Source organism: Podarcis pityusensis, assembly GCF_964106645.2.
Source record: "Podarcis pityusensis genome assembly, chromosome: 5".
NCBI lineage: Eukaryota > Metazoa > Chordata > Lepidosauria > Squamata > Lacertidae > Podarcis > Podarcis pityusensis.
Genome location: NC_138032.1, coordinates 72,733,370 through 72,760,898, shown reverse-complemented (window position 1 = coordinate 72,760,898; position 27,529 = coordinate 72,733,370). Strand labels below are relative to the sequence as shown.

At 43.2% G+C, this 27,529-nt stretch overlaps 1 protein-coding gene and 1 long non-coding RNA gene across 36 annotated transcripts in view; one reads left to right on the top strand and one right to left on the bottom strand.

The window, feature by feature from the left end:
• The window catches only part of LOC308476927, an 808,687-nt gene extending 793,410 nt beyond the window's left edge, over nt 1–15,277 (top strand). For 26 of the 28 annotated variants that reach the window (XR_013986193.1, XR_013986194.1, XR_013986198.1 and 23 more), the window contains 5 exons: nt 6,213–6,320; nt 10,075–10,367; nt 10,970–11,193; nt 12,225–12,695; nt 14,233–15,277. This is a non-coding gene — a long non-coding RNA (uncharacterized lncRNA). The remainder of the gene's footprint in view (nt 1–6,212; nt 6,321–10,074; nt 10,368–10,969; nt 11,194–12,224; nt 12,696–14,232) is intronic. The other 2 variants (XR_013986203.1, XR_013986205.1) reach the window with 1 other exon arrangement.
• CTNNA3 (catenin alpha 3) overlaps nt 1–27,529 on the bottom strand; it is a 570,905-nt gene that overhangs the window by 40,675 nt on the left and 502,701 nt on the right. For all 8 annotated transcript variants that reach the window (XR_013986138.1, XR_013986139.1, XM_081004919.1 and 5 more), the window contains 2 exons: nt 12,205–12,297; nt 1,090–1,271 (listed from right to left, as the gene is read on the bottom strand). Coding sequence is in view for 6 of the 8 variants with exons in the window: in XM_081004919.1 (XP_080861045.1) it covers nt 1,090–1,271; nt 12,205–12,297 (275 nt within the window). In the remaining 2 variants the exon portion in view is untranslated. The remainder of the gene's footprint in view (nt 1–1,089; nt 1,272–12,204; nt 12,298–27,529) is intronic.

Below are 27,529 nucleotides of genomic sequence, written 5' to 3'. Positions count from 1 at the left end.
GGCTGCATTAGGAAGGGGGTCATGAAAGCCCTTATATATATGGAAGAGCTCCCATTTATTTCCATAAAAGCCGTATCTACAACATTTCTGCCAACATGTATGCTTATCAGCCAAGCCAAACATCATGTTTCACAATACTGTATAGATATGTCCATGGGTTCACAGCATCCTTACCATTATGTGTTACGAAGCAAGTCCGGGACATAGCCTTAAACACTGAGCTGCAGTGATCTGGGAAAAGGGAGATTTCCCTGTGCAGCTGTATGTCTATCTCGTAGTCTCTATCAATAGTTTCAGTTTCCAGCCAGAATATAATTATTACTCTTTTAGTTTTCTTTAGGTCTTTAATCTTTTTTATCCAAAAGTTGACTAAATGGTAATAAAATGCCTGCAAAGGTGTAGTTTGCAAAAATGGATACTGGATGCACTCTGACCAGTAGACCCAACCCTGAAAGCATTATGGAAAATTCCAGTATTTCAGACATAAGTACAGAAACACAAATGCTGCATTACACCACCAATTTAAATTCCTATAACATTCCCAGAGAACACTGGGAATTGTTGTTATCTAGGAGGGATCCCTGGATCTACTCCCTCTCCATATCATCATATCCATGATTCTTTGATGAAGCTGTGACATTTGAAGTAGTAAAACCATGTAAATTTCTAGCATAGATAGGCCCAAAGTTCACAATGAAGAACACATGCTGTACACATTCAAGAGCTTTTCTGTTTTTATCTGAGTAATTTCATAACCACAGGACTTAAATCCCATTAGGTCACTTTACTGTTTAACAGTGCTAAAAGGATCAACGAGAGAAAATAACCTCAAGTAAAATCAAAGGAAAACAAAAAGGACAAAGATAAACATCACTTTTTCTCCCCTAAAGGCAAGCACAGTATGATGGTTTAAACGGCTTGGCATTTCAGTATTTCACACTGAATACTTCAATTTTCAGTTTTATTAGTTGTGACACTCACTTGTCATCTGTCATTATAAACTCTTTTGTGTTTTCCACTCTGAACGTGACAATTGCTTCTAGCTCTATGTATGCATGTATGTATGTATTTTAAATCCTGCATAATTACCTTGTGAAGTCTGTCATCTCCATCATAATCACACACATCCGTTTAGCCAGAACGATGATGTCATTGCTGGTATCATCCCATATTTCAATCTCTGCATCAAGTCTACTCTTGACTTTCTTAAAGTCAGCCACTTGCTCAGCTATCTTTTCTTTCTCTGCCTCTGGCAACTGAGTCATCTTTGCCTGCAAGGTAAGATAATTTGATTTGTAAAACATCTGCCTTTGTCAGAGGGTGTCCTTCTTTTGTGGATGCAAATGGACATTAACAAATGACTGCTCTGAATAAGATGTCATTTTGAAACAACAGCTGAGATCTGATGCCTGCATCTTTGGGCTATGTATTTGTCCAAGGATTGGCTGGTCCTGCACTGGATACTTAGAAAAGTCAAAACTGCACCACTGTGTGTTCTGTGCACAGATTGTAATAAATAAACACGCCACAACCAGGGTCCCTTTTAGTGGGACAGGCCACCCAGTAACAGAGATAAAGGGCAGTTTAAGTGTAGCACTTTCCTCTTCACCAAAGGAATTAATAGCAACTATTTACCTATATGGCGGGACACAGGTGGCGCTGTGGGTTAAACCACAGAGCCTAGGACTTGCCGATCAGAAAGTCGGCGGTTTGAATCCCCGCGACGAGGTGAGCTCCCGTTGCTCCTGCCCACCTAGCAGTTCGAAAGCACGTCGAAGTGCAAGTAGATAAATAGGTACCACTCCGGCGGGAAGGTAAACGGCGTTTCCGTACTCTGCTCTGGTTCACCAGAAGTGGCTTAGTCATGCTGGCCACATGACCCGGAAGCTGTACGCTGGCTCCCTCGGCTAATAAAGCGAGATGAGCGTCGCAACCCCAGAGTCAGTCACGATTGGACCTAATGGTCAGGGGTCCCTTTACCTTTACCTATTTACCTATATAAGGGACTCGGGTGGCGCTGTGGTCTAAACCACAGAGCCTAGGGCTTGCTGATCAGAAGGTTGGCGGTTCGAATCCCACAACTGGGTGAGCTCCCGTTGCTCAGTCCCTGCTCCTGCCAACCTAATAGTTCAAAGGCACATCAAAGTGCAATTAGATAAATAGGTACCGCTCCAGGGGGAAGGTAAACGGTGTTTCCATGCGCTGCTCTGGTTTGCCAGAAGCGGCTTTGTCATGCTGGCCACATGACCCAGAAGCTGCCTGCAGACAAACGCCGGCTCCCTCAGCCAGTAAAGCAAGATGAGCGTGCAACCCCAGAGTTGTCCACGACTGGACTGAATGGTCAGGGGTCCCTTCACCTTTACCTACCTATATAGAAGGAAGTAAAGAGTAAATTGCTCAGGGCAAATCATCACAGTGGGGCAGAAATACCATCCCTGATGAAAGGCAAGTGTTGTGGATTGATACTGGGGAATGTATCAGTTGCAAAGGTGGGTACTGCTCTTCGGTATCACAACAATTTTAAATTACTGATATTGTCATACTCACTGTGATCCAAGCATATTCTTCATTTAAATATGTTCATATATTACTGTATTGTGTAGTTTGGGCCATTTGTTTTGACTCCACCATCATACCCAGGATAACTCATTATTAAGCTGCTTGTATACATATTATATAGTACAAATACATGTATATTGACAGCTTAATACAAATGGAGGATAAAGTACCAGGTATTTTATTTTGGGGTGGGTGGGTGTGTTTTGTGGTGTGCTCCCCATCCCTTCAATGTGAAAGGCTCATCATACAATCCTAGAATAGACAAGGGAATGATTAGCTGAATACTCCGGTGCGGCCTCAGGCTTGGATGGGCCCTCTGCTTACTACTTTCTGTGGGTTACCTGCCAGCACAGATCACCCCTTGCTGTCATTTGGGCCCACTGTCTGTATTGGTATTCCTAGAGCTGCTGCCAACCACTTCCTCCTCCTCGGGACTAGCAGGATTAGCTAGAAACAGTGGCACTGTAATTGCTGGAAAGGATTCAAGCAGCTGCCATGCCCCATAATGCAATGCCTGACAGTGGGTATTCCTTGCATTGTGGAGCATAGAATATGGCAACCATATGGGTATTTTTCAGACAGTCACAGCACCTCTGCCACCACCCAGAGGAGGTGGAGACTGGTGGCGAGGTTTCAGCAGGCAAAGCATCAGCCCCCAAGAGCCCTACCGTGGCACCTGGACCCCAGTTGTTTCCCAACCATACCAAGTGCTGACACCATGCCTGGGTGCAGCAGTGACTAGATCAGATCCACAGTCTCTGCAGTAACTGACAAGCAGGATTACCTGAATTCAGATGCACTTTAAGCATATCACTTCTATAAAGAAAAAAAAAATCAGTTTCTCTCCCAAAGGCATGAAATACGGATAAACTGTTTAGTCATTTTCAATGCCCATGTTCTATTCTTCCTTCTACTTACATACTTTAATTTCCAGGAATTGTCTAGAAGCGTGTATTTAGTGTTTGTTTTAATGATGGCCAGCCTCTTTCCAGCTGTCAATGATTATGCCATCTGCCTTGCCAAAAGGCGCTCTGAATAAATGCTTGAGGAGAAGAGAAACTGCTCTGGTATTGGAATAGAAATCTGCTAATCTGTGAATGGTTATCTATATATGTAGATATATATTCCTAATCTGACATGCTTAGAAAAATGTATTTACAGATTTATATAACCATTCACTTGGTCACCACAAGGAACATTTTTTAAAAACTAAGGAGATCAAAAAGAAATGTGTAAGAATAACACAACTGAAAACAACCTTTTTCCTACTGTGCTTGTCATTTTCAGAATGAGAGGACAGCTTATGTGGATTGAAACAGAAAACACGTTTAGACTGAACTGTGACTAAATTCTAGTTACATTGGATAAATTATTTTAAACTTTGCAGATCGTGGAGAAGCAAATATAGCCTCCCTTCAGTTTTAGAATTCCATCCAACTGCATGAGAAAATATTGATTATCCCATACATCGGGGGACCTTTATAGGGTTCTTGATCTTTCCTGGCACTACAAGGTAGTGAAACATTCCAAATCTTAACAGAGGACATATTTAGAAGCAAGTTTCTCTAGGTCATTCATTCTATCTTCCTTAGTAGCACAGTGCTATGCTGCTCATAAATCATACAAAATAATCAGCATGTAGGCATGGATCTCTGTGGGAATATTCTCTGATGGCTAAGGACTTTTCATATTTAAGGGGAACAATATTTAAAAGTATTCAGCTGAAACAGAAACCAAAGCTGACTCATGGGTGCATTCAATTAAATTTTAAAATTCAAACCAGAAATGCAGTTCTCTATCTTACTTTACATGCTTGAAAGGCTCCTCCTCCTCTTTTCCTTGCTGCCTTTTAATAATGAAAAATGCATGATGTAATAATATTGTGTTGCTAGTGTCCCTGCCTCTACAGCAGTTTGCTGTTTGCTTACCGGCCAGAGAAACTTAAGTCACATAGAAATAGCCTCCTGATACTGTCTCAGACCATTTGTCCATCTTGTGCAATATTATCTTCACTGATTGATTGTAGCTCTCCAGCATTTGAGACAGGAGACTTTCCCCAGTTCTGCCTGGAGATGCCAGGACCTAAAACTGGGACTTTTTGCATCGAAAGCATCTGCTGTACTACTCAATCAATCACATGTTTACTGTACTCCCAATCAATGACATGTTTTGCATTACTAAATGATACCAGGTAGTGCCACTGTTTAGAGCAAAAGCCATGGATTCTGGTGTGACACACACCAACAAGTAAGTTCAGTGGTACCTCGGGTTACAAACACCTCAGGTTACAAACACTTTGGGTTACAGACTCTGCTAACCCAGAAGTAGTACCTCGGGTTAAGAACTTTGCCTCAGGATGAGAACAGAAATCATGTGGCAGCGGCAGCAGAAGGCCCCATTAGCTAAAGTGGTACCTCAGGTTAAGAAAGGTTTCAGGTTAAGAACGGACCTCCAGAACGAATTAAGTTTGTAACCAGAGGTACCACTCTATTATAATAGGTGAAGTAGGGGTATATTCCACAGGAAAGCAAAGGGAAACAGATTGTTCTTCACTTAACTTGGGGTGCTGCACTTGTGTGGATCTCTCACATATTTGGGTAGGTGGCAGTAAAGGTAAAAGGACCCCTGACCATTAGGTCCAGTCGTGGCTGACTCTGGGGTTGCGACGCTCATCTCGCTTTATTAGCCGAGGGAGCCAGCGTACAGCTTCCGGGTCATGTGGCCAGCATGACTAAGCCGCTTCTGGCGAACCAGAGCAGTGCACAGAAACGCCGTTTACCTTCCCACCAGAGTGGTACCTATTTATCTACTAGCATGTATGATGTGCTTTCGAACTGCTAGGTTGGCAGGAGCAGGACCGAGCAATGGGAGCTCACCCCATTGCAGGGATTCGAACCGCCGATCTTCTGATCTGCAAGCCCTAGGCTCTGTGGTTTAACCCACAGCGCCACCCGCGTTCCCAGTGGCAGTAGGTCCCCTTTAAAGCAATAGATTTCAGCTTCATAAACTGCCACAAAGAAAGTGGGTGTGTTACAATAAATAGCAATGGCTAAATAGAGCTATAATGGCCAACCTGTCTTTTTCAGGTAGGTTGTTACCCTGCACTGTGGTATCAACACATTTGCCAGTCTCTCTCCTTCCGGTAGGTGGCATCAGGAGGAGGTCACAATGGCCAACTACTACAGCATAATGGAAGAGCAAAGCTCTCTTCTGATATTATCAGCAACACCAAGGGTCTCTCTGCCTGAAGGAGACAAGTTGGCCATTCTGGTGACCTTATGAAACCACCTGCCTGAAGATGAGTGGCTGGCCATTGTGACCACCTTCTGATGCCACTTGCCTGAAGGAGTGAGGCTGAAAAGGAGAGTTTCTCCATTGTGACCTAATGCCAGAGCCGGCCCACCCATCAGGCAGTGTGAATAAGCACAAGAGGAGGCACCCTGCCTGTCCCGTCACTTCCAGCACATAGAGTTGCTATTCATCTTTCTTTCCGCTTGACCTCTTGTCAAGTTCCATGAGGGAGGGCATTCTAGCACATGGTGGAAATGTGGGGCAGCACATTCCCATTTGACATCACCTCTGCCTAATACTGATGCTGCCTGCCAGAAGACTGACTGTAGTGTGTACTTCATGTTGATGTTGTCCATCTTTAGGAGAGAGAATGTGGTCTGTGTACCCTACTGCAGCTCCTGCTCATCTGACAAAAAGACTAAAAGACACCCCATCATGCCCACATGTTGCCAGCCACTTTCCTGAAAAAGGTACCCATCACATTCCAGACCAGACTGCTTCACTGTTTTCCTCCCATATGGAAATTTTGCCTCTTCAAAGGCAGGGGCATCAGTTCACCAATGCATTGTTAGAGCTCAGGTGACTGCCCTCTTAACAGCTGTATGTATTGTATGTGCACCTAAAATAATTGCTACTCCTTGCTTAGAGGAATAATGCCTAAATAATTTTTCAGAAACGATTTTAAAGTGACATACTTTCAGGCATACATTTTCTGGCTGCTATTGTGTTAGAAATTGGACAATTTCTCACTCTTCATCCTGATTATAAAATCCATTCAGATTACAGGACAGTAAAATAAGTTTAGATTTTGTGTGATACATTAAGGATATGCATAACCGATGGTTAATTAACATTATAGCAATTTTGCTTCACTGAAAAACAAATTCCTGAATATTTTTGTGTATGCCAACCAACATGCTGTGAACTTAGACTGAATTTTAAATACATAATCAGATTAATCTGACATCAGTCCACCCTGAGGCTGTGGAGACTTATAGAAGTATTGTTCCTCATTCAAGAGAACAACAGGAGGAGGATATTCACTGAGGTCCAGCACCAAGGGCCTTCTGGTGGTTCCCACACTGCAAGATGTGAGGTTACAGGGAACCAAGCAGAGGGCCGTCTTGGTAGTGGCATCCGTCCTGTGGAACGCCCTCCCATCAGATGTCAAGGAAATAAACAACTATCCGACTATCCAACTTTTAAAAGACATCTGAAGGCATCGCTGTTTAGGGAAGTTTTTAATGTTTGATGTTTTATTCGGTTTTTAGTCCTCTGTTGGGAGCTGCCCAGAGTAGCTGGGGAAACCTAAAAACTACTACTACTATTATTATTACTATTCAGGCTGCAATCCTGTACCCACTGAGGGGGTAATTCAATCCCAAGATCTGCCAGGATCCAATGGATCCCCAAGCTCAGGTGGGTCTACACTGGCATAAGCCCCAAGCCCAGCTCAGCCGGAATGAAAGTCTATCATCCCAACTCAGAATGTTGGGACAACTTGATTTAAACAATTTTTAAAATAGCAAAAACAATTATGGGAAATTGTTTTGTTTTTTTAAACAAATATATATATATATTGCTGGCTTCTCACTTCAGTTTCCTTATCCAGAACCCACACAGCCTTGCTAAACTATTTCCACTGTGGATTTATTTTTAAATATTACTGAACACAAAAGTGAACAAAAGAAAATCCCTCTCAAATAGCCCTTCCCCAAAAGGACATATAAAATAAATCATGATTCTGGTGCAGGGAGCATGTGGGGTCAAAGAAGCCTGTTAAATTCAAGTGTAGCAGAGCTGTTTGGAGACTACAATGCATCTGCAAATGCATTTTCATAAGCGAAAAGATATGGAGGCAAGGAGGTTGAAGGGCAAGCAGGAGCTACTGTGAAATCATGTCAGGCATCTTCTGCATAACAATCATATCACTACAAGAGTTCTCAAAGTTACACAAACAGCTTGTCTGAATCCAATTTTATATGTAAAATATAAAATATCTGTTTGGTTCTCACTGTCAAAACAAAAATACAAACCCTTTGCCTTCTCACCTATGCATCTGCTTATCCATTTAAATTAGGCTCTTAATCCCATTCAGGAGTTTTGGATACACTGCTGGGCTTAGTGTCACAATAAGGTCCAGTATACTATGAGATCACTTCACTACATTAAATATCTTAGGTGCTTGATCAGTTAATACCATTCCATACCATAACTTCAAAGTAGAAGGTTGAGTGGTGAAGAGAAATGCACAAGTTAAGACCATTGTAACTTGAAAATGGCTCAGTTTGATTTTATATATAGTTTTGCATACTTACTTTATTGTTTGTAAAGGTAAAGGGACCCCTGACCATTAGGTCCAGTCGTGGACGACTGGGGTTGCGGCGCTCATCTCGCTTTATTGGCCGAGGGAGCCGGCGTACAGCATGAAAAAAAGCCGCTTCTGGCAAACCAGAGCATTGCAATGAAACGCTGTTTACCTTCCCACTGGAGCAGTTCCTATTTATCTACTTGCACTTTGATGTGCTTTTGAACTGCTAGGTTGGCAGGAGCAGCAGGAGCTCACCCCATCACGGGGATTCGAATCACACCTTCTGATCGGCAAGCCCTAGGCTCTGTGGTTTAGACCACAGCGCCACCCGCGTTACTGTACTGTAAATGTTTGAATGTGTTTTCTGGAATGACTTCTATTCTCTCTTGAACTTGAAACCAGCCACCACCGCACCATTGTCTAAAAACCACCAAGCTTCCCCATTTACCATTTAATGCACAGTTCAAGAATCACTGTTATCTATCCCCTGCAATCCATCCTAATGCATAGTAAACTATGAAATTTACTTCAATGGGAGTCAGTGATGGCCACCAACTTGGATCACTTAAAAATACAAATTTAATAAATAAAAAATCAAATTTAAATTATATAAAATTGAAGGGCAATTTTTGAATACAAATTCATGGAGGACAAGGATGGCTATGTTCTACTTCCACTGGCGTAGGCATTAGGCCTCTGAATACCAGGTGTGGGTAATCTCAGGCGGACCAAGTGCTGTTTTGCTCATGCCTTGCTTGTGGGTTATCCCATCAGCATCAGACATCAGACTACTGAGGGAACAAGATACTGAACTAGATGGGCCAATGGCTTAACCCAGGAGGGCTGTTGTTACGTTCCTGTGCCACTATTGCCATGTTTGCACCACAATTTGTATTTTCCCCACCAACAGACTTTTCCATATGGGAGCTTGAGCACACATGTACAATGAATGATGCAGTCCTAATGGGAGTGGCATGGCATCATTCAGCAATAACAGTAGGCAATGAGTACCATATACAGACAGTTGGCAATAGGAAGAGAAGCAGCAGACCTTTTCCTAGGCAAATTCTCAGCCTCCAGACAAACCCAAATCTGAAACCATAGTCACTCTCAGACGAAACTACCTCATAATGTGGTTATGAGCATAAAATGGGGAAGCAGGAGGAGAATTATGTTCACCACCTTGGGCTCCTTTGAGGAAAAGTGGGATATAAATTCAATTAATGAACAAATCTTGTCAGCATCCCTTCCTGCAATTTCACCCATTTTTCCAAATTACACCAACAATTATTCCGCATGGAAACTATTTTAAGGAAATCCCGTATTTATCTCAAACTCCAAAGGTAATAGTTTTAAGGCACAATTCAGACTAAATTGGGCAGCAGTGGTATCTTAATTGCCAAGTGTTTTGTTTAGTTTAGGAATCATTGTGTTATGTATTCAGTGGCCTGTGTTTGCCTGAGCTTGAGTATGAACTAAGGATTCTTAGCCCAATACATATCCAATCACAGAATGTTTCAGGATTTGGGCTATAGCCATTGGCCCTTAAACTCTTTATGATTTGAAGCTTGGGAGTTTAGACATGTTGAGAGGGAGAGTGGCCCAGGCCTTCAGAAACGTATATAAGCAGCCGCTTTGCCCTAGTTGTCCAGTTCTTTTAGTTCAGTAAAAGTTATTGCTGTTATCACTGTGTCTTGCTTCATAGGAACCCACCTACACTTCACATCATTTCACACAGTATGTTTTAAGAACACTGGAAAGTCACAGTTAAACACTGGGGAATTAACTGATTTTAAATATTTGCAGTGTTCCTTTAGAATATTGATACATTTTTTTCCAAAGTCTAACAATAAATTGAAGAAAGAGTAGGTATAATCACTTATGCCCTGATTATCTGCATTCATTCTATACAGAGACTGCATGGAAGTTGCCAACATTCTGTTACTATTGGACACCATTGTGGAACCATGGTGAAGATGCTGTTCCTCTGAACGCTCTTTCACCTGGGCAGAAGAGGACTTTGCTCCTGGAGACTGTGTAGAAGACAGCTGTTGATCAGGACAGGTGCTTTGGGCAGCTGCCAAAGCATAGTGCAAAAGGGCATCACCCATTTGGCATCTGTACAGCAGCCGTCTGGTCAGTTTGGATGTTTATCCAACTTTATGTCATTCTTCACACAGAGAAAATTGTACTTGTGCAGCAGCAGGTGAGCTTAACCCAATGAGTGGTAATTCTCAAGATGGTACGTACAGGCTCCTAGGAGTGCATATATATCTCAGATTATGGCTGGCTGGGTTGCTCGCCTTCTATAAAGTTGCTACTGCAATCTGAGAAGACTGTCATTTTATTGCTAGAAAGGCACTGCAACTTAAAAGCAAAAAGGGGGTTTGCTACTTTGACTGGTACTGTTCCTACTGTTTGTTTCAGTTTCTGAAAATTTAATGAATGATAGGGTAGCAAACTGTTATCTCATCTCTTGTATATTAACTAAGGTGCATCCCATAATAACAGGAGTTAATATTATTAAAATGATGTCCCCAGAGACTATTTAAAATAAAAGGAATTGTGGTATCTGCATTGTACACAAGTTCAGACACTGTGTGTGTGTGTGTGTGTGTGAGAGAGAGAGAGAGAGAGAGAGAGAGAGAGAGAGAGAGAGAGAGAGAGATCTTTCCAGGATGCAGAAAATCTTGGCTTATTGTAAACAGGATAAACAATTCAACTAGAGACAAATTGTTTGGCAAACCCTGACATTCAGCTGTCATTCTTCTGAGTGTCTTCCTGGAATGGTGGGTCTCTCTGATGTAGGGAACTGGAACTGATAAGGTCTTAACAGAAGCAGCATGCAAGGGAGTGGACACAAGATGGAGAGTCCTCGTTTCTTGCTTTTAGCGCTGAGAAAACTCTATTTTTGTTCACAATGGGACTGCAAACCCAGAGGAAATCAAGCTGCAAGAAGGAGCATCTGGAACTACACCACTTGGACTCTCTTTTTCTGAAACAGCTGCTTTACATCTATAGCTGCGGGCAAGGTAGTGGGTGCATGCTTTATTTATTCAAATATTTCTATCCCATCTTGTATCACTTGATGTCAGGGAGATCAAGATATAAATTACATAAAAGGGATGACTAACCTGTGGGCCAGATTCAGCCCAGCAAGATTCAGGAAGTGGCCCACCAGCCCCCACAGCTTTATCTCCTGATCTCAGCAGTGAGATTGGAAGATAGTTTTCTCGATTCTTTGGATTTTGCATTCTGCACCATACCTACCCTAAAGCTGAGAGGGGGCAGTTCTGGAAATGCTGCTTTTTAACTTTCACATATCTTTCTGTGAAGTGTAAAAGATTGTGCTACCACCCCTCTGCTCAGAATTATGATTGGAAAGGTTGGAAATGTCGCCGTTTGCTCTCCAAAGGTTGTCTTCCCCACTCCCACTCCCAAGCTGTGATGGAGAGAAGTGGAAATGCTACCTTTTACTTTTCACAGTAAAATCGTTCCCAATGAAATTTTATATTTCATGTTCCATTAAAACTGAATATGACACTACAGTATCTGTCAGATTCACAAATACAGATGTACTCCCTTCATGGGAGATTTCACATTGCCTAGTTATCTGAGCAATGTAGGTTAGCCTAAATTCTGGGAGTGTGAAGAGTCTCCATAAGAGCCAGGCTGCAAGGAGAGAACTACAAAAAAGCAGCACTAGCCAAACTGTTTAAAACTAGTTTCCTTTTGTATTCGAACAACATACAAGAATATGAACACTCAATAATAACAATCAGCCCTTCAAGGAATGAGCACCTTCCAATTTTGAGTGGGCATTTCACAAGCAAATTGAACACACACACACCAGCATTGAGAACTTCAGCCTTTTCTCATTCAGTTCATAACTAATTTCACTCTGGATCTCATATGCTTTTTCCAGAAATCTACTGGAGAAAGGAGTTAATATTTTGGCATTATTCATGATAAGACTCCTTAAAGGACAAACAATACAGGCAGTTTGATCAACTATTTTTGAATAAAATGGCTTTGGTACATACCCTGTCTGTTTTCCCTTCAGTTTGAGTACTGGTGCGGCTGTGTGCATCATGATCGTCTTCAAGATCAGAGACATCTTCAAGTTCTTCTGGGGTCTGTGAAAAGAACATGACATTATTCTTATGCATGAACTTTAAAGATGTCATACACCTGTGACAGAATACCAGACTTCCGCCTGGACCTAATGTAGGTGGCATATTGTCCCCACTTCCACAATGAATGCACATGTAAGAAAAATGTGAAGAATTCAAGAACGTGAGCTATTATTTCAGCCTATTTAACTAGTTTTTGTGAAGCATATAATTATATAACTGAATGTGTACAGCCAGACTGTTTTACCCCCATATTTTGCACTGATCATTCCTGATTTTCTTGGATGTTATATTTGTGAAAGTTATGCATGGCTTACACAATGCAGTGTTGCTATCACAGAATGGTTTGTGATTATTAAAAACAAATGTTACAAAGTAACCTATGAGACTTGTAAAAGGAGGCTGATTTCTTTCTTTTTTTTTAAAGATATTTATTAAAGTTTCAGATAAAAAGAAACACATCAATAAAAACAAGAATTTAAAAGTAAAAAGGAAAATACCCAATAATAATAATAATAATAATAAATTTTATTTATATCCCGCCCTCCCCAGCCGAAGCCGGGCTCAGGGCGGCTAACAACAATCAAATAATCAAAAAATCAAATAATCACACAATCTAAAAATATTTCATTATAAAAATTAATTAAATCAAATTGATGGCAACCAATTAAGCAAAGTTCTGTGCAGGTTGCCAGAGGAGGGAGTCAGGCTGCGCCCTGATCAAAGGCCTGGCGGAACAACTCTGTCTTGCAGGCCCTGCGGAAAGATGTCAAGTCCCGCAGGGCCCTAGTCTCTTGTGACAGAGCATTCCACCAGATTGGAGCCGCAGCCGAGAAGGCCCTGGCTCTAGTTGAGGCCAGCCTAACCTCTCTGAGGCCTGGGACCTTGAGGATGTTATTATTTGCAGACCGTAGGTTTCTCTGTGGGGCATACCAGGAGAGGCGGTCCCGTAGGTACGAGGGTCCTAGGCCGTATAGGGCTTTAAAGGTTAAAACCAGCACCTTAAACCTGATCCTGTACTCCACCGGGAGCCAGTGCAGCTGGTATAGTACCGGATGAATGTGATCTCGCAGCGAAGACCCCATAAGGAGTCTCGCCGCGGCATTCTGCACCCGCTGGAGTTTCTGGGTCAGTCTCAAGGGCAGCCCCACGTAGAGCGAGTTACAATAATCCAGTCTGGAGGTGACCGTCGCATGGATCACAGTGGCTAGGTCAGGGCGAGAGAGATAAGGGGCCAACTGCTTAGCTTGGCGGAGATGAAAAAATGCCGCCTTTGTTATAGCTGTAATCTGCGCCTCCATAGAAAGGGAGGTATCGAAGATTACACCCAAACTCTTAACGGACGGTGCTGGCACTAATTGCACCCCCGCAAGAGATGGGAGTTGCCCCCTCAATCCCATATCGTCCCGCCCCAGCCAGAGGACCTCTGTCTTCGAAGGATTTAACTTCAACCGGCTCCCACGTAACCATCCAGCCACAGCTTCCAGACATCTGGTCAGTGTGTCTGGGGCCGAGTCAGGATGGCCATCCATCAACAGATAGAGTTGGGTGTCATCAGCATACTGATGGCAACCCAGCCCAAAACTCCGGACAAGCTGGGCGAGGGGGCGCATAAAGATGTTAAAAAGCATCGGGGAGAGAATCGCACCCTGAGGCACTCCACACACCAAGGAGTGGCGCGATGACAATTCCCCCCAAGCGCCACCCTCTGTCCCCGACCAGAGAGAAACGAGCGCAGCCATTGAAGGACTGTGCCCTGGATCCCCAGAAAGAAAAAAGAAATACAGAAAGAAAAAAGAAAAGAAAAAACAGTTAAAAACAATTCCATCTTTTCATCACTACTTCTAAGTTTACTTATTTTCTGGACCTCCTCATACCTCCCTCTTTTGTATTCCTATTTAGTTTGTTTGTCCAGCAATTCCTTTCCCTCAAAAGGAGGCTGATTTCACCACATTATCCTAATAATTCGTTAGGATACATATTAGAGTTACGTGTCTGCAAATGATCTCTCGCAATTCTCCAAAGAAATTGGGACCATGTCATCAGCTGGAGGTCAGGTGACCAGTGCTGCCTAATCATGTTGTCCACTTCTGTTTAATAGCTGACTAACACTTCAACAATCTGCTCTCTTCTCTGCTATATCTCTGTACCAAAAGCACACAGCCTCATCTGCCACTAAGGCGTGTGTGCTGCTGTTGTTGTTTTGACATCTGAGCAGCTGAAAGTGTCCATTAGCATTCCATAAATCTTTAGTTGTTGAGGTTAGGCCTCAACTGAAGTTAGACCGCTTACAACCAATAAAAATTGGTAATGAAAAACTCTGCTGGCATTTGCCACTTTCTTTCACCTGTCCCACCCATTTGCTCTAATTTGGGGGTAAATTTTGCAAAAACATGGGGTGGTATTCAACTTTTACTCAGAATAAACCAAATGAAATTACTAGACCTCACTTAGTCATTTTCATTAATGTCATTTGGTCTACTCTTAAGTAGAAATTTGTTGAATACCACCCATAGTTCATCAGCTAGACACTTTGATTTAATCTGATACCTCATTTGTCTCTCTCAGACCATAGCAAGTGTTCCAAAGCCTGACTTTGCAAACACATATTTTAGTTATGCTCCTTATTGCTTCATATTAATTGCATGTTATTTGATATAGTCAGTTAAGTGACTCAACTCTTTTTTCCTGGGATTAAAAGACACTTGCATTTTCCAAGAAAGCTCCCTACATTTTCAAGTTAGAATTCAAATGCCAGACCTGTATGATGAGAACGTCTGTGTAGGTCTGCCTCTAATCATTTATTTATCCGCACATTTTGAGTTGTGCATTACCAAACACTCACCCCTATTTGCATAGAAACAGACTGCATTTATTCAAATTGCTTTTAAAGATGAATATAACTTTATATTGAAAGAGTGATTGCTCATAAAGATTGTATGTGCTGAATTCTGAGCTAACAAGGAATTGGGTTTGACTACAATTGCCCTGTGTTTCTCCTGTTCTTAGTTTGATTTATGAATACCAAAAGACAAAACAGTATAACTCAGAGCTTTCCAAACTTTTCATGTTGGTGAGAGACTTTTTAGACGTGCATCATTTCGCAACACAGTAACTCAGTTTTACTAGCAAACCAGAGGTTAAACTAGCCCCTTTCCTGCCCTGGGAAGAGCACGGGGAGCATTTCCATGACGCATCTACACACTACCATGTCACGACACACAGTTTGGAAAGCTCTAGTTTAGCTTGTGCTGGCTATACTAGAAGTAAAACTGGAAGTAAAACTGGTTTCTAGAACAACCAAGTCTAGCAAGAACTTGTTTGCACAAACATCTCTCATAGCTTGTTTGAAACATGCAGAATGGAACACTTTCTAGTAGTTTATTCAGTGTTTAGAAAAATATGCCCAGGTGACCCAAATGCTAAAATAAGTTAGTGCTGAGGTGGTGATTCTCATGTTTGGAAACCACCACAAGACTTTTAAAAATCATCACCACCAAAGGCTTTTTATTCCAAGACAGAGAATCCTGGATGGCCTCACTACACCGAAAAATATATAAGCTTTTGTATGACATCTACAGAAATTCTGACCACAAGCTCTAATGACAAATTAGAACTAATGGTTGAACTAATTAAATTCTAGATGAAATAGTTTTATTACAGACATATACACACTTGCTTTCATTTGTCATTTGTCACTCCTGTCACCTAATTTTTGTATAGTGCAGCTGGCGCTACTGAGAGCTATAGCTCAGAACATCTGGAGGACACCAGGTTAGGGAAGGATGCCCTATGCTGACAGGCAGTGGCTCTTCAGAGTCCCATTTAGAGAGCTTTCTCAGCCCCTAGGACCTTTTTCCTGGAAAGAATATGCATTGTCCTTTACTTAATTTAGTATTCTGCAGTAATTCACAAAATTGAAAATGTTCATAAAATTGTGAATGACGCATTGATTATACAGCATCCCTGATCCCTGTACTTTAAGAGTCTTTCTCCTATCAAACTGTTCAAAATCCTTCTCTTTGTGGGTACTTTTCAAGTGCTGTAGCAGAATATATATGAATGATGTGGCCTTGTAATTAGTAGTACCATGACTCTGTCTAGCCCAGTGCTGCTTACTCTCCAAGACCACAATAATTTCCATCCCCACTACCCAAGATCATTTTAATTTACATAAAGAGAATGCAGCCAGATTATACGAAAGGCCCATCTAGATCACCATCCTATTTCCACAATGGTCAAACATACATGCCCAGTAAACCAACAGACAGTGCTGGAAAGGCAACCACCCTCCCCTGTTGTTGCTCCCAGGCAATGGCATCCTGACTCTGAATATGCACATAAGGCCAGTGCAAGGCACTTTACTGCATGAAGTGAAGGACAGAGTGCTGTCTCCTAGGGGTCAGCCCTGCTCAGATAAGGAGCAAGAGGTGCAGATCTCCATACTGCCAGTAAAACAGAAGAGTCATGGGATTGGGGCATCTCTGCCCCAGGACTGGAGTGCCTACACCAAATGCTTCAGTTCTTGGCCAGCACTTGCATCTCTCAGACACACAGCTGCTTCCCAACTCCTGCAGTCATAGGAACAGAGGAGATGACAAGGCAGGTAGAAACTACAGAGCCACCACTGAAGTTCCTGGCTAGCTGTATATGGGGCAGCTTGGGAGGAGAGAAGGTAAGTGCATGCAAACACCTGCTCAGATCAGGGCCTAACTGAGAGCAGGAATGGAGGGAGCCTCCAGTTCCTATACAAGGTCCAAAGTTAAGATGCTTCATTACTGAAGCAATGACTCTTATTCAAACTCCACCCTTCCTGACCTGTGGAAATGGACACACATACCCTTTCTCACAAGTGAACAGAAGCCAATCAGCCTGGCAGTTGAGAATTACTTCAATCAGGAGCAGCCAACTGAGCAGTGCAGGCATGGCTGTGCTGCTGATCTTGCTTCCCAATGGCATGCATTGCTGTTTGTTACTTAAAGGGGGTGGGCTATGGCAATGGAGGAATCAACATGGTGCAGCTGTAGCCAAGATTGTGTTGGATTCATTCTGCCATTAACTCCACCATATCTGAGGGCAGTAGGCTACCTTAGTAATAGCAGGAGAAGCTACAGGCCCAGTCCTGCAACACAGCTACTCCCTCCTCTAGAGCATCTGCCACCTGAAGTATCTCCTGAACTCTGCCCAATGGTAGGGCTGGCTCTGATGCCTAAAGATTCATGCCTGAGCACACATACTTTTAAAACATATAACTGTCCATAGAGGAAAGCTATCATCTACTTTGGGCACTACACAACAGCAGCTGGTTGGCTACTGTTGAAAACGGAGTCCCAGCCTAGATGGAACTTTGCCTTGGTTCAGAAAGAGAATAAAAGACTACATTCTTAAACCACCCTGGTAAATATGAGCTTACAATATGATTGGGCAGGCTGCTCTGAAAATAAAATCCTTAAATTCTTAAAAGATAACTTCATTATAAGTGTATTTGTTTTTTATTATTACATGCAGGAAACCCCAGATTTTACTGTTCCACAGTATACATTCTTTTTTACCTAATCAGAAGACAATCACTGTAGGCAAATATGCAAAGTCACTTAGCTGCAGTGATGGGTACAAGCTTAGACAGCTTTTTCACTTTTTAAAAAACAATCCTCAGACCCTAGAGCAAAGCACAACTGGTGTTACATCTGCAATGCAGAGAGGACTTGACTTATCTAAATCTATAATTTTGGTCTATAGCATGTAAACAGCATGTAAGAAAATGCAGGATTCAATCCTGTCTTGATTCAGTTCTATATTGAGAGGATGTTGTTGAAACAGTACGACAGACAAAAGTAATGGAGGGGGTCCACTGTGGGAGATGCAGTCACTCATGCATTATTTTCGGTCTATTATGTAATCGTAAACATACACAAAGGTTGCCTCCAGACTCCAGTATTCTGTGGGAAGGATTGAAGTGCATACTAGAATTTTAGGTTTGTGCAACTCAACTGATTTAAACAACTCTATTGTCCTAGCCCGAACTGCCCCCCCCCGGACTTTTTGCCATTCGATCTGAAATGTGTGGAATGATTGAATAATTAACAGGGAAATGTGTAAACACCACTTAAGCAAATCAGGACGTTCATTGTTGTATAACTTTCCTGCAAAAAATCAGAATGAATGATAAAAAAGACTGGATATAGTCTAACCTGCATGAACACTGACTGTGCAAGCAAATCAGGATGAATAGACCAAAACGGACAAGTATAATTTCAGCTCATGGCAACTACAGTTTTTAGTCAACCTATGCAGAGTTTTACTGACGTTGCTGTGGGCTGGATCAGTTGAGTAAGTGGTTGATGCTACATGCTGAACTCAGCACAGATTGACTTCTGACTAGATTTACACTGCCATCACTAGTTAGTTTAGTCAAGATGATTTTTTTTAATATATTGCAGATAGTACCTTTTCCCAAGTCTGCTCCAAGCCCTATGTTCTGCTGACTTTGCCTTCCAAATGAATGGCATGGATGATCTCTCTCACCTAATTCTGCAGTCAATGCAAGGATGCCACACTGCTACTTAGGCAGTCATATCTATGCAATGACATATCTTAAACAAATGTGAACCTTTTCACCGAGAACTGAAAAATTGCTGGTAGGGATTTTATTTTATCCTTCTGGAAGTATTTACCAAAGCTGTGAGATGTTCTTTTGAATATACTTTGTCAAAGCTCTTGGCAAATTCTTGGTGAAACCAGAGTTCTTGTTCAGTGAAAACAACTCTGAAATGTTGAGGGTTATCAAGACTCCATGTAAGATTTAGTTATCTCCTCTAAGCAACTTTTTGACAATGCATAAATTCTGTAAGAGTCAATTAATATGCATTTCCCCGCAGGGTCCAATCTTCATCTGTACTAGCTTTTCCGTTATTCACCAGTGACCCTATTGCTGGAAGACCAATATGTCCTATAAAAATTAACAAGTAACATTCTGTATTTTAAGCATTAAAAATGCTGCTTCATTGACAATACTGAACAGATTGTACTTGCACAGGAAACCTCAGTCCAACTGCCTAAATAGCCCTATAAAACCTGGGCCCACAGAACTTCCATCCCACTTCCATTGACACATGCGCTCTTGCCACCACCCCTCGACCTGGAAACAGAATACCTGAGCTGGGTGCAGGTGAATGGGGATGGGGTAACAAACGGGGAAGCTACATGTAGTCCTAAAGTTATGGGCCAAATTTTGAGGGGGGAATTTTGAGCTTTGGGGAGGGGGTGTGAATAGATATACGTGAGGGAATGTGTAGAAGATACAGGTAGGATGGGGGTGGGCTTATGGGAAACCCATTAGGGGGCCCAAATATGGGGTAATGTATTTGCTTGTGACTCCCTCCCCTTGCCTTCTCTCCCTCTCTTTCCCCATTGCCCTTTTTAGAGTGTAAGGGGGCAGGGGAATGCTGCTGCTCTTGACTGTGCAAGTCGGTAAGGGGCTGCCTAACCTGGCAGGGGTTGCAGTTCATATAATGAAGGCTGTTGCCTCATCAAATCATTGATAGTGGGATTAACCATTTTAGTTGACAGACTAAGCTTGTATAATTTGTATAATGAGGGAAATTGTCCTCAAGGGGTATGCGTGGTTGAGGGAGGAAGTACCGGTATGTCTTTGGGTAGGGTTGGTCACAGATACAGTGGTACCTCAGTTCTCAAACATAATCCGTTCTGGAAGACTGTTCAACTTCCAAAATGTTCGGAAACTGAGGCGCAAAGTGCTATCTGCAAGTTCAATTGGAAAAATTGAAAAACACGCAGCGGAAGCCGTTCGACTTCTGAGGCGCGTTTGCAAACGGAAGCAATTACTTCGGGATTTTCGGAGTTTGAAAACCGAGGTGCCACTGTACTGCTGTTTGCACTGGCAGAGGACTCATCTATTCATGCAAAATGGAGTGTCCGCTTCCCCCTATCCAGCCATGCAGCCCAAAAAGCTGCTCCTGAAAGTTGGGCGACCTTCCAAAACAGTGTGGGGCATGACATAGATGGAGGAGTTAATGAAGGAAGGAAAGATAGAAAATCCCACAGGGGAACTACAGAATGTATGTAGTTGGTCAAGGGAGACATGGACTCAAAAGGTTTTAAAACCTCTGCCATAAAGGTTTTCCCTTCACTGCAGAATACTGTTCCCCTAGAGACTTGTCAAAGCTTGAGTCTCCCAGATGAGAGAGACTGCAGTATCCAGGAAAGGGACACGGCTGAGACCCTAAACAGGAGAACTTCATCCCAAAACATATTATTGCAGGTCTCACTTGTTCATTTCTAATCTCATGAGCGTGAAAAATGTTCTTTCAGATTCATTGCCTGTGATTCTGAAAAGGCTATACAGTAGTAATTCTTTCATTGCACGCGAAAGATTGATCCTCCTCCTTTGCCTCTTCCAAGGAAGTTAGATTCATATGACATCAGTGACACTTTATACTACAAGGAGAGAAAAGTACTTAGAAAATGTTTAAGAACTCAACTTTGGGGAGGAGGGTATATAGAAAATATGGCGTATCATTATGGTGGCGTGTCATGGCGTAAAGATGTTAAAATCATGAAAGTGGAACAGAACTGTTATAATGTGCAATTGAGCTGTTTAGATGATGCCAAATGAATTTCAATACATTTTATACTCTGCCACACCATAATATATTTGAGGTAAAACGCATTTTACAGAAACGGTATTTCAGATATGTTTTTCCAGAGTTCCTCAACATTTTATTGGTATTATTTTTCACTACTCTATGCCTTTCAAGGAGTGTTTTCTTGGCACCACAGGAGCAATGGTACAGCCCTTGGGGGAAGAGACAAAAATGACAGTTATTTTGAAAAGCTCTAAAAAAGGACTTTTCAAATAACTTGTCGGTATTATGGACAATATTTTACATAGGGCTCTAGAGCCCCAAGAAAACATTTCACACTGTGCAAGGATGAGTGTTGCCAAACTCTATGAATTCTTTGATACATAAAAAATAAGAAAGGAAGGGGATTAGGTTGTAATTAAAGAAGGGTAAAACCCAGTGAAGGAGCCCTGTGGCAGTAGTCATATGCCAGGATTTTGGTGTCAGAAATCAGTATAATTTCTGGACTGCCAAAAAGATTCAGCCTTCCCCTTACCAGGCTGCACCCATGCATCCATGGCTCTGGGAGGAGGGGCATGATTCCCCAGCTGGAGTAGGCTCAGAACAGGTGATGGTCACATGTCTCATCAAGCCCAGATGTTGTAATCAGCATGCTCAACTTCCCCTGTTGGTTGGCCCACAGCTTGGATTTTCCAAGGAGCTCTTTGGGACTGACCTTAAGGTGCCCTGACCTGATTGGCTGCAGAGGAGGAAACCTGGCCTGACTGGACTCCGGATACGGTCTGCACACTAACATCTGCCATAGGATCATGCACTCCAGCAGGACTTGCTGCCAGGTAGCCCATGGTTCAGGACACAAATATGTTTCAAAATCCTGATCCCACCCGTTTGAGAATTTATTCTCAACAGCTTATGTTACAAATTCCATGGAACAAAGTCCCATTGAGACAGTGTCTGAAGCTGTGCTATTGCTGCTGCGCCGGTGGCAGGTTTCATAAGTGTCTGATATGCCCTAACCATACAGGTGGAAGAAGCAGACATTACACAGAGCAGTGCGGGTAACAGGACTTGAGAGCGTGTCTGCTTGGAATTCTCACCTCTGTTTTCATCTTGCTTGGTCTTTTATTGAGAGTGAAGTCCATGCATGCTGTTGTTGTTGTTTAGTCGTTTAGTCGTGTCCGACTCTTCGTGACCCCATGGACCAGAGCACGCCAGGCACTTCTGTCTTCCACTGCCTCTTGCAGTTTGGTCAGACTCATGTTTGTAGCTTCAAAGACACTATCCAACCATCTCGTCCTCTGTCGTCCCCTTCTCTTTGTGCCCTCCATCTTTCCCAACATCAGGGTCTTTTCCAGGGAGTCTTCTCTTCTCATGAGGTGGCCAAAGTATTGGAGCCTCAGCTTCACGATCTGTCCTTCCAGTGAGCACTCAGGGCTGATTTCCTTAAGAATGGATAGGTTTGATCTTCTTGCAGTCCATGGGACTCTCAAGAGTCTCCTCCAGCACCATAATTCAAAAGCATCAATTCTTCGGCGATCAGCCTTCTTTATGGTCCAGCTCTCACTTCCATACATCACTACTGGGAAAACCATAGCTTTTATTATACGGACCTTTGTTGGCAAGGTGATGTCTCTACTTTTTAAGATTCTGTCTAGGTTTGTCATTGCTTTCCTCCCAAGAAGCAGGCGTCTCTTAATTTCGTGGCTGCTGTCACCATCTGCATGTTACCATAAAGCACCAATGCTGCAGCAAGCAAAGGCTCTAGCAGCTCAGCCAGCTGCTTGTGGCTGGAAAGCCAGACAGGATGTTTGTGACTGTTGCCATGGGAACAAAGGGGCAGTCCATTCTGTACTGAGCACCGGGTGTTAGCTCAGTGTGTGTGTGTGTCATATGACCCGTACTGGATGTACTTGGGAGGAGTTTCTTCTTGCTGTTGTTGAGTGCAGACATGATTCTCTGTACTGATGTAAGAGGCAGAAATAAATGATGTAAATAGTTTTCTGTCTGCTTCTTTCCCCTCCCTGGGGACACCAAAGGGGAGAGAGGAAGAACGGTGTGTTCCTCTCATACATCTGAGAAGAATCGCCGGACCTCGCCTGCTTATCAGCAGAGGTTGGAAGACGCGGGGAGGTCGACAGGAATATCTGCCGGTGCCTGCTTGTGGCACATTCCTCTGACCGAGGCAGAATTCCAACAGTGGCAGCCTTCGGATGGTTGCGATTCATCGGACATCTGCATGAGAGGCTGGTGGATTGTCCTCCTCTGCTCCAAGGGAGAAGGCAAGCGTCTGAGAACAGCCAGAGGCTCAACAGACGGCTGGTGGAAAGAAGAAGTGTTTTCCAAAGCAACAAAGTTCAAGGTATGCTGCATTTCGGGCTAAAAGTGTGAACGCAGGAAGATTAATTCCCTGGTTCACGGAGCTGCGTTTCAAAGAAAACAAAAGCTCTGGAGGAAGAGGCCTGCAGCTTGAAGGCTGAAGCCTGCATTCCACAAATTTTTGTGGTAGATAAGAAGTCCTATTGAAATGCATTGTTGCTAGGTAACGGAAAGTTACTGGCAAAGGGGCTGGACTCTGAGTGTAAGCCTGGGAAAGCGAAACAAAACCAGAGAATGTTTTGGCTACAAGGTTTACGAGCTCTTGGAAGGGACTTTTCAATAGCAGCCTGAGTTTAGCTGCCAGGTGCAAAGAGCGTAAACAATTTGCAGTTTGCTGCGTGAAAAGGAAAAATCAACTGTTGGATTTTACAGTTTGTTTGACATTGTGAGCAGAGAGGCTTGGCTTCAAGATGGATGCCAAGAAAGGGGGAGGTTTGCCTTGCCCACCTCCCTTAACCGATGACAATTATTCATCTTGGTCTGTAAAGATGAAGGCCCTGCTGCAGAATCAGAGGCTTTTTGATGTAATTGAAAACCCCATCCCTGCAGCACCAACCAGAGGTTGGGAATCACGGAATGTAAGGGCCAGGACTGCTATAATTCTGTGTGTCTCAGATGATCAGTTGGTGCATGTTCAGCATTTAGAAAATGCGAAAGAGGTATGGGACACGCTGCGTACAACGCATCAGAGAGATGCTGGTTCTTCAGCGTTGCTGTATTTTGAGAAATTGACCAATCTGAGACTTGCGCCTGATGGAGATGTTCAAGCGCACCTGACAGAAATGAAGTTTCTGCGTCAACAGATGGTGGAACGCAATTTCCGTCTTCAGGAGGAAGTGTTTTGCTTCATGATGATAAACAGCCTTAGCCGCACCTACAAGGTTGTTGCCAGTCAGCTTGGTTCCCTACCGGCCGCGCAGCTGACCGCGGAGAGAGTTTGTGCTGTGGTCCTGAATGAACACGACAGACTTGCTGCACTGGAAGAAAAAGACAGGGGGAGGGAAGAACAGAGTTCTAATTCCCCCACTGCTGATGCTACTGGGGAGCATGGTGTAGCATTGAGTGCTGTCCGATGCTACAATTGTGGACAGGCTGGGCATCTACAGCGAAACTGTAAGAAGCCGCGCCAGTCAAGAGGAGCAAAGAGCAGCTCTACGAAGCCTCAGGCGTCAGGCAAAAGCCGTACCAAGTGCCAGATGAAACCTGCAAAGGCTATGATGGCGAAAGGAACCACGCCAGATGTTGGGAACTCGTTCATAATTGACACGGGCGCCACGGTTCATATGTGCCCGCACAGAGGACTGTTTTCGACGTTGAAGAAGCAAAGCTTCACTGTGAAACAGGCCAACGGTCAGGAGTTGGAAGCGACTGGAATTGGGACTGTGTATCTTGAGAGTCTGAACTTGACTATAAGCAATGTTTACCTGGTTCCAGAACTGAGATATAATCTGCTGAGCGTGTCGCAGATTGCAAAGAAAGGACTGAAACTGTCCTATGATGCTAAAAGCTGCAAGATCTACAAAGATGGAGAACTGTTTCTTACTGCCAAAGAGAAAGATGGACTGTATTTGTTGACTTTTGATCAAAGTGATTACATGAAATGTAATTCTGCTGTTTCTAACGAAATCTCTCTTGCAGGGGTGACCATGACCAGTGTGAGCACCAGGAAGGTGACTAAGACCAAAAAGGTCGACAGAGCATTTCAGCGGGTGTATGCTGATGTGATTGGTCCTCTAGAACCATCTAGAGGCGGTGCACGATTTTACCTTGTGTGTGTGGATTATTTCACAAATTATTCTTGGGTTTATATGATGGAGAAACCGCAAGAAACTTTAGAAAAGTTTCAGGAGTTTTGTGACAAGGTTAAAAATATGCATGATGCTAACATTGATTGTCTTTTCACAGATGACAAGCAAGTTTTTCTGTTACAGAAGTTTCAGAAGTTCCTGGATGGAAAAGGGATAGACCACAAAGTTGCAGTTTCGCAAGAAGCGTGGAACAGGGGGGTCTGTGTAAAAGTGAACAAAGAATTGCAAAAGGGAATGAATGCGCAATTGCTGAGTTCACATTTGCCACATGAATATTGGGCCGAATCGCTAGCGTCCTATCTTCATGTGTGGCTGAGAAAAGTCTCAACAGAGTTGGGATGTTCTCCTTTTGAGAAGCTGTTCAATAGAAAACCTTCTGTTGCCTACTTTAAGGTTTTCGGGTCTCATGTGAGAACAGAAGCTCCAGGTGGAGTAAAGAATGCCAGAGGCATTTTCGTGGGTTATGAAAAGGGTCTCTACAGAGTAATTTTGTCTGAATCTGGTCAGGTGATTCTCACAAAGTTCCTAGAGAGTGCTCCAAAGCAAGAGCGGATAGTACAGACATTTCCCACAGGAAACGATTCTGATGATGATGATGATGATGAGTTTGATCTTATTGAGTTCAGTAGTACTGATGATGACAGCGATAGCTCAGACAGCTCAGTTGTCACAGTCATTGAGAGAAAATCTCACACAATGGATAGACCTTCACAGATGAAGGAAGAACCACTGATTGCTACTGGTTCTCAACAAAGTTCAAAGGTTGAACCAGTGAGCACAGAGGATCAGAACCTCTTACGCAGGTCTGAGAGAGCAACGAAGGGTGTACCACCCAAGAGGTATTCAAAGGAGTTTGCTAACCTTGCATATGTTGCTATTGTAAACGACCAAGGACAGATTGAAGCTGTGTCTGACTCAGAGACAAAGGCACAACAGAGAGGTGTTAACCGAGGTAATGCGAAGTCACACAACCAGAGAGGTACATTGGTTAAACCAGTGGCGGGTAGTTCCAAGGGTGGAACTGAAACAACAGGGGAATGTTATAAATATAACAACTGTTTGTTTTCTTCTCTGGATGACGCTTTGCTCGCAGCACACATTGATACTTTAGGGGGAGTATGTTACCATAAAGCACCAATGCTGCAGCAAGCAAAGGCTCTAGCAGCTCAGCCAGCTGCTTGTGGCTGGAAAGCCAGACAGGATGTTTGTGACTGTTGCCATGGGAACAAAGGGGCAGTCCATTCTGTACTGAGCACCGGGTGTTAGCTCAGTGTGTGTGTGTGTCATATGACCCGTACTGGATGTACTTGGGAGGAGTTTCTTCTTGCTGTTGTTGAGTGCAGACATGATTCTCTGTACTGATGTAAGAGGCAGAAATAAATGATGTAAATAGTTTTCTGTCTGCTTCTTTCCCCTCCCTGGGGACACCAAAGGGGAGAGAGGAAGAACGGTGTGTTCCTCTCATACATCTGAGAAGAATCGCCGGACCTCGCCTGCTTATCAGCAGAGGTTGGAAGACGCGGGGAGGTCGACAGGAATATCTGCCGGTGCCTGCTTGTGGCACATTCCTCTGACCGAGGCAGAATTCCAACACTGCAGTGATCATGGAGCCCAAGAAAGTAAAATCTCTCACTGCCTCCATTTCTTCTCCTTCTATTTGCCAGGAGGTGATGGGACCAGTGGCCATGATCTTCGTTTTTTTGATGTTGAGCTTCAGACCATATTTTGCGCTCTCCTCTTTCACCCTCAATAAAAGGTTCTTTAATTCCTCCTCACTTTCTGCCATCAAGGTTGTGTCATCTGCATATCTGAGGTTGTTGGTATTTCTTCCGGCAATCTTAATTCCGGCTAGGGATTCATCCAGCCCAGCCTTGCGCATGATGAATTCTGCATATAAGTTAAATAAGCAGGGAGACAAAATACAGCCTTGTCGTACTCCTTTCCCAATTTTGAACCAATCAGTTGTTCCATATCCAGTTCTAACTGTAGCTTCTTGTCCCACATAGAGATTTCTCAGGAGACAGATGAGGTGATCAGGCACTCCCATTTCTTTAAGAACTTGCCATAGTTTGCTGTGGTCGACACAGTCAAAGGCTTTTGCATAGTCAATGAAGCAGAAGTAGATGTCTTTCTGGAATTCTCTAGCTTTCTCCATAATCCAGCGCATGTTTGCAATTTGGTCTCTCGTTCCTCTGCCTCTTCTAAATCCAGCTTGCACTTCTGGGAGTTCTCGGTCCACATACTGCTTGAGCCTTCCTTGTAGAATTTTAAGCATAACCTTGCTAGCGTGTGAAATGAGTGCAATTGTGCGGTAGTTGGAGCATTCTTTAGCACTGCCCTTCTTTGGGATTGGGATGTAGACTGATCTTCTCCAATCCTCTGGCCACTGCTGAGTTTTCCAAACTTGCTGGCATATTGAGTGTAGCACCTTAACAGCATCATCTTTTA